General features: G+C 43.9%; 1 protein-coding gene across 2 annotated transcripts in view; it reads right to left on the reverse strand.

Moving 5' to 3' along the window:
• Positions 1-6,355, reverse strand: part of CNGA3 (cyclic nucleotide gated channel alpha 3) — a 41,561-nt gene that overhangs the window by 8,773 nt on the left and 26,433 nt on the right. Inside the window, exon 4 of one of the 2 annotated variants that reach the window (XM_006870760.1) lies at positions 866-973. In XM_006870760.1, the coding sequence (XP_006870822.1) occupies positions 866-973 (108 nt within the window). The remainder of the gene's footprint in view (positions 1-865; positions 974-6,355) is intronic. The other variant, XM_006870761.1, reaches the window with a different exon arrangement.

The following is a 6,355-nucleotide window of genomic DNA, read 5'->3' on the forward strand; positions in this document are numbered from 1 at the left end:
TGCAGGCTAGCTTAGAGACACTTCGAAGACTCTGCTTACCCTCAGAGAAGAAGTCCCTGGCTCCAGGGCACTCTGCCTTGCAAGTCTGCTCAGAAATGCCCCAAAGTCCTCTGCTTGCTCACAGAAGAGTAGCACCCAGTCTTCCTCCCAGTCCTGCAGGCTTGCTCAGGAACATTCCAAAGACCTCTGGCCCAAGCGATGTACCCACCCTGCAAACTGGCTCAGAAAGACCCCAAAGCCCATGACTGTATTCAGCATCAGCTTACTTTTGCATCTGGTCTTGAAACTGCCTCTAAAACATCCTAAAGCCCACCTCCAGTCCCTGCTTATTTCGGGTCATAGTTTGTTCTGCACAACCCCTGCCCCCACCGTCAACTGCAGGCCTGCTCAGAGAACAGCAAACCTCCCCTGCACCCTCTAAAATGCAACCCCATTCCCTTAGAAGCAAATTGCACCTATGTAGCTATAGGATAAGCACTGGACTACTAACCACAAGGTGGTGGTTCAAACCCATCAGTCACTCCTTGGAAACCCTACACAGGGTTACTATGAGTCAGAGTTGACTCGATGGCACTTACCAACAGCACAACTTGCCTAAAAATGTCCCGAAGTTCCAGAACTCATAGCGACCCGGTATAGGGTTTCCCAAGAGCACCTGGTGAGTTTGAACTGCTGACTTTGCAGTTAGCAGCTCAGTGCTCATCCTATAGCACCACACCAGGTCACCTTGTTATTTTATAGATGGAGACCCTGAAGTACACACCTATATGGTGATGGGAGTGAAACTCAGACCTCTGTCTCCTAAGCATGGCTGCCATAGCTCCCTCCCTGTGCCCTCTCCTCCTTGGGGGAGCTCTGCCCATACCTGCAAACCAGCATGCACCAATTGTAGAAGATCGGCATGGCGATGATGGTGAGCCAGTGGTAGTACAAGTTGCTGGAAGGGTCCACCATTATGGCCTCCTTCTTCCTTCTGAAAATACAGACACACAAACAGTGCAGTAACTTGGATTCGTTTAGAGACTCCAACACAATCTCAGGCTGACTCTCAAGAGGTGGTCTCCCATAACAGGATGCTCCCTGTCACAGGGGACACATGGAGGGTCTGTATGGAGAGATGTCCCAGTTCAACAATGCCTGGAAGTCCAGCATGAGCCACGTTGACTGCAAGAATGGGAAAAACATTCCCATGCACCTGTACCAACTTCCATGCCCGCAGGATTCTGGGAATGAAGACGCAGCAGGGTAATGTCCCCGAGGGCTGTGGAGCGAACGTTAGAGACATCTGGGGGAGCTCATTAAAATGCTGATTCCCAGGCCCTCACCAGCTGGTTGAATACTGAATATTGTCCAGATGGTTCTGAGGCAGTTCCTCTCTGGGCTGAATTGTGGGGTCCTAGAGTGCTCCCTTGGGGACTCTCTCCATTCCACTTATCTTGTTTGTACACATGATCTAAAGGCTCATTTCCAAGCCCTTGGATCCTGCCTATCCACCAAAACCCATGTATGAGCAATCTAAACTGTGCAGTCCAAGAGACATCTTCAACTTACTCAGAACGTGCTGTGGATGTCACGTGCTTATTGGGGGTAGGACTGACTGCTCACCTGAGTCTGCAGAAAACTCTCTTCACCTGTAAGGCCCTTTTGGGCTCCCAGAGCTGGAGCAGGACTGTTCCCATAGAACAGGATGCTCACAAGATTCTGGTCTGGGACTGACTGCTATTTTTCAGCCCTAGGCACTGCCTCTTCAGGACTGATGTCAGGGCCTGACCGAGTTGCACTGAGACACCCCGTGTTGTGGACACCCCATGGGGAGGGGTCAGGACACAGCCCCATGTCTGGGCTGTGACCACTAAATGCTGTCTTGGTGGCAACTTTGCTCAATACTTAACTCCTCTTGTTTGAGACATTTTTCCTTCTCCTTGTCTTCCTTTTTCTCTTTCTCCTCCTTTCTCGCCTTATCACTAGATGATACTAATGACATTTAGCGATTTTCAGACACCAAAGACACTTCCATAGAGAGAGGAGAGGGTGGGGGTGCAGCAACCTGGAGGGGAGGGCATGAAGTAGGAAGTAGATATTTCCAGCACACTGGGAATAAATAAGGTGATTGATTTCTTTATTATTATTGTTATTGATCCTTAAGTGTGAGGTAAACCATCCCATGAAAGCATATTAAAAAAGAAAAGAAGAAAACAGTTGCTATCAAGTTGACCCCAACCATGGTAACCCATGTGGGCAAAGTAGAACTGGCATCTGCTTTATAAAAAATCAGCCATTAGAACCCTCATGGAGCAGACTATCAGATCGCCAACATTTTAGAAGCAGGAAACAGGCTGCTGAAACACTCAGTTGCCAATGCGTGCTACTTTTCATGAAAAAGGAAGGATAACTCTGAGGGCAGCGACACAAGCTCAGAGGGCGGGGCCACGACCCACAGAGGATTGAAACCTAACGGTGCTTGCCTGACTGGATTTCAAAATGACTTGGGGTCAGTGACTGCTTTTTCTTTACATTGTTTCCATTCTTCCTCCTCCCTTTTGTGAGAGAAAATGGCTGTTTTGCTCTTACATTTGGGGAGCACAGAACTCCTTTGCAGGTTCTACTGTTGTTATTAAGTGCCTTTGAGTCATTTCAGACTCGTAACAACCCTGTATAGGGTTTCCAAGGAGCGGCTGGCAACTTTGAACTGCTGACCTTTGTCATTTCCTTCTGAGTCCTTATTGGCATGATATCCATCATTCTATTAACATCCTATTCAAAGCAATCTAGACATTTTTTCAAAAATCATGCTTATAAAAAAACCTCATTCTGATTCCAAAGCTATTTGCACATTACAAGGTATTTTACAGAAACAATCCATTTCTGGTGTCAAAACCTACATTAGTTTTCTATGGCTGCAATAACAAATGAGTACAAATTTAGTGGCTTAAAACAACATACATGTATTATCTTACAGTTCTGCAGGTTAGAAGCTCAGTATGGGTCTAAAATCAAGTTGGCAGTCTGCATTCCTTTGAGAGACACTGGAGGTAGAATTCTTTTATTGCTCGTCATGATTGGTGGTAGAATTCTGCGCCTTGCAGTTGTAGGACCTAGGTCTCATTTTCTTGCTGGCTGTAAGTTTAGGATCATTCCCAGCTTCTACTCTAATCTTTATTATTTCCTTTCTTCTGTTCACTGTAGGTTTCCTTTGCTGGTCTTTTTTCAGTTGTTGGAGATGTTGTGTTAATGTACTAATTTTGGTTCTTTCTTCTTTTTGGACATGTGCATTTATTGCAATAAACTGTCCTCTCAGCACTGCTTTTGCCATGTCCCAAAGATTATGGTATGTTGTGTTTTCGTTCTCATTTCTTCTCAAGGAACTTTGTGAGTTCATGTTTAATTTCTTCTACTACCCAGTAGCTTTGAAACAAGGTGTTATTCAGTTTCCATGTATTTGACTTTATGTCCTTGGTCTTCCTATTGTTGATTTCTATTTGATAGCATTGTGGTATAAGAAGATGCTTTGTAGTATTTTGTTGTTTGTGAAATTATGGAGGCTTGTTTCGTAGCCTAACACATGGTCTATTCTGGAAAATGTTCCATGTGCACTGGAAAAAAAATGTGTATTGAGCTGTTATTGGGTTGAATGCTCTGAAGTCTATGAAGTCCAGTTGGCTGATTGTGTTGTTTAGTTCCTCTGTGTCTTTCTGTTTGTTCTATCCATTTTCAAAAGTGGTGTATTAAAATCACCCACTATTATTGTAAATTTGTCTACTTCTTTATGCAAATCTATTAGAGTTTGCTTTATATATTTTGGAGCTCTTCCACTGGGAGCATAGATATTTATTATCATTATGTCATTTTGTTCAATTGTCCCTTTAATCATGAGATAATGTTCATCTTTATCTATTATGCTGGGTTTTGCCTTAAAGTTTATTTTATCAGAGATCAGTATTGCCACTCCTGCTTTCTGCTCCCGTAAAGATTTACAGCCTTGGAAACCCTGTACAGAGTCGCTATGGGTCTGAATTGACTCGACGGCACTTAACAACAACTACAATCCACTTAGTTGTCATACAACCCTATGAGAAGGCTTCAAAAAAGTTCATGGAAAAATGGAATGAAAATGATCATGGAATTTCCCACAAACTTTTTGAAGCCCCTTGTTTGAGTAAGACATTATTACAACAATTCCTATTTTACAAGCCAGGAAACTGATACATGGAGATGTTTGATAACTTGCCCAAGGTCAAAAAGCTCTTAGATGCTGAGTTGGGATACAAATGTTATTAACCAGTACAGCACATACTCAATATATGTGCTTAGAAAAAACTAATAGTGGCACTTCACTGTTAACATGAAATGTACTTTCTGTATGTGCATTCTTGTGTGTGACTTTATTTTCTAAGTTTTAGACAAGGAATATATTGAAAAGTAAGTAAGAATAAAAAATATATAAAAATTATTAAATGAGAAGAGCAAGGTCAGTCACCAGCCTCCGTTTCCTTGACTCTACCTTATCATGTGATCCCTAAGGTCTGTTTTCTACCACTGGAGTTTTAGCACCAAGGCACCAGCAGAGGGTGCTGCTCGCACACTCATAGGGCTGGCTTAGGTCTGCACAGAATTTAATGACATCACATTTGTGGTCCCAGGTTACACACTTTGGTCTTTCCTCTGCCTGACAACTGTGGAGGGCTTAGGGGACCAGTGCCGTCCAGCCAATCCCTGAGTACCGCAACAATACTGGTTTTGGCTAGGAAGAGTTGAACAGGGAGGAGAAAATTATTCAGAACCCCATGCAATCAGGTGAAAAGGCCAGAAAGATGGTGGAATCAATGAGGAGAGATGTCTGTATCTTTTCTATCCACATGGCCTCTTTGGGGGACAGTCCCCAATTTTGTCCTTAGGTCCTTGGCTACAGTGTTAACCCATAATCCATACACCAAAATCCTACTGCCACCCAGTCAATTCTGACTCATTGCGACCCTACAAGTCAGAGTGGACCTGCTCCTTAGGGTTTCAAAGACTATAACTCTTTATGGGAACAGACAGCTTCATCTTTCTCCCACAGAGCCCTGGTGTGTTTGAACTGCTGACCTTGCAGTCATACTTGTTGTTAAGTGCTGTCAAGTCAGTTCTGACTCATAGCGACCCTGTATAAAGTTTCCGAGGAGCAGACGGTGAGTTTGAACCATTGACCTTGTGGTTCAAGCTGACTTTGAGGTTGAGTGCTTATCCTATGGCATCATACCAGAACTCCTTTGACACATAAGGTTGGTGTTTTGTGCCATCAAGTTGGTTCCAACTCATAGTGACCCTGTATAGTGTTTCCAAGGAGCGGCTGGTGAGTTTGAACTGCTGCCCTTGTGGTTTGGTAGAACTTGTAGATAAAGAATAGAGGCTGTTGCTGCCAGTACTGCCCACTGTTTCCCCCCACCCCCACCCAGCCCCAATCCTGGATTGAATTGTATTTCCCAGAAATACTTGCTGTAAATCTTAACCTCTATGCCTGTGTTGGAGTCCTGGTGTGGCACTGCAGGTTAATGTACTGGACTGTAAGGTCAGTGTAAACTCCAAGATCAGTGGTTCAAGCTCACCAGCCACTCCTCAGAAACCCTATCCAGGGTCACTATGAGTAGGAACCAACTTGATGGCACTTAACAACAATATGCCTATGGTTGGAACCCTGGTAATACGGTGGAATAAGCACTGGGTTGCTAACCACATAGTTGGTGGTTCAAACCTACCAGCTGCTCTGAGGGAGAAAGATGAAGCTTTCTACTCCTGAGTCCTGGTGTAGCACTGGACTTCAAGGTCAGTTTGAACCACACGGCCAGTGATTCAAAACCACCAGTCGCTCCTCAGAAATCCTAGATAGGATTTCTCAACTCAACAACACTTAATACCAACAACAAAAAGATGTACAGCCTCAGAAACCCTATACAGGGTTGCTCTGAGTTGAGGTCAACTCAATGGCAGTGGATTTTTTGGTTTCTGCCTGTGGCCGTAAACACATTTGGGTGTGGGTTGTCTTTGTTATATTAAAGAGGTAGGATTAGTGTAGGGTGTGTCTTGAGTCAATCTCTTTTGAGATTGTTGTTAAGTGCTGTTGAGTCAGTTCTGACTCATAGCAACCCTATATAAGGTTTCTGAGTAGCAGCTTGAACCGCCGACCTTGCAGTTCAAATGATTTTGCAGTCTGGTGCATTAACCCACAGGGCCACACCAGGACTCCTCTTTTTTTTTTTTAGTGTTTTATTGTGAATTATGTGATCGTTTACATGGGAGAATATTAGTTTTACATTCATCCTATTGTATATCATTTTATTACCATGGTTACAATCCCCTCCATGCATCATCAACTAAC

Source organism: Chrysochloris asiatica, unplaced genomic scaffold (genome assembly GCF_000296735.1).
Source record: "Chrysochloris asiatica unplaced genomic scaffold, ChrAsi1.0 scaffold00150, whole genome shotgun sequence".
NCBI classification, from domain to species: Eukaryota; Metazoa; Chordata; class Mammalia; order Afrosoricida; family Chrysochloridae; genus Chrysochloris; species Chrysochloris asiatica.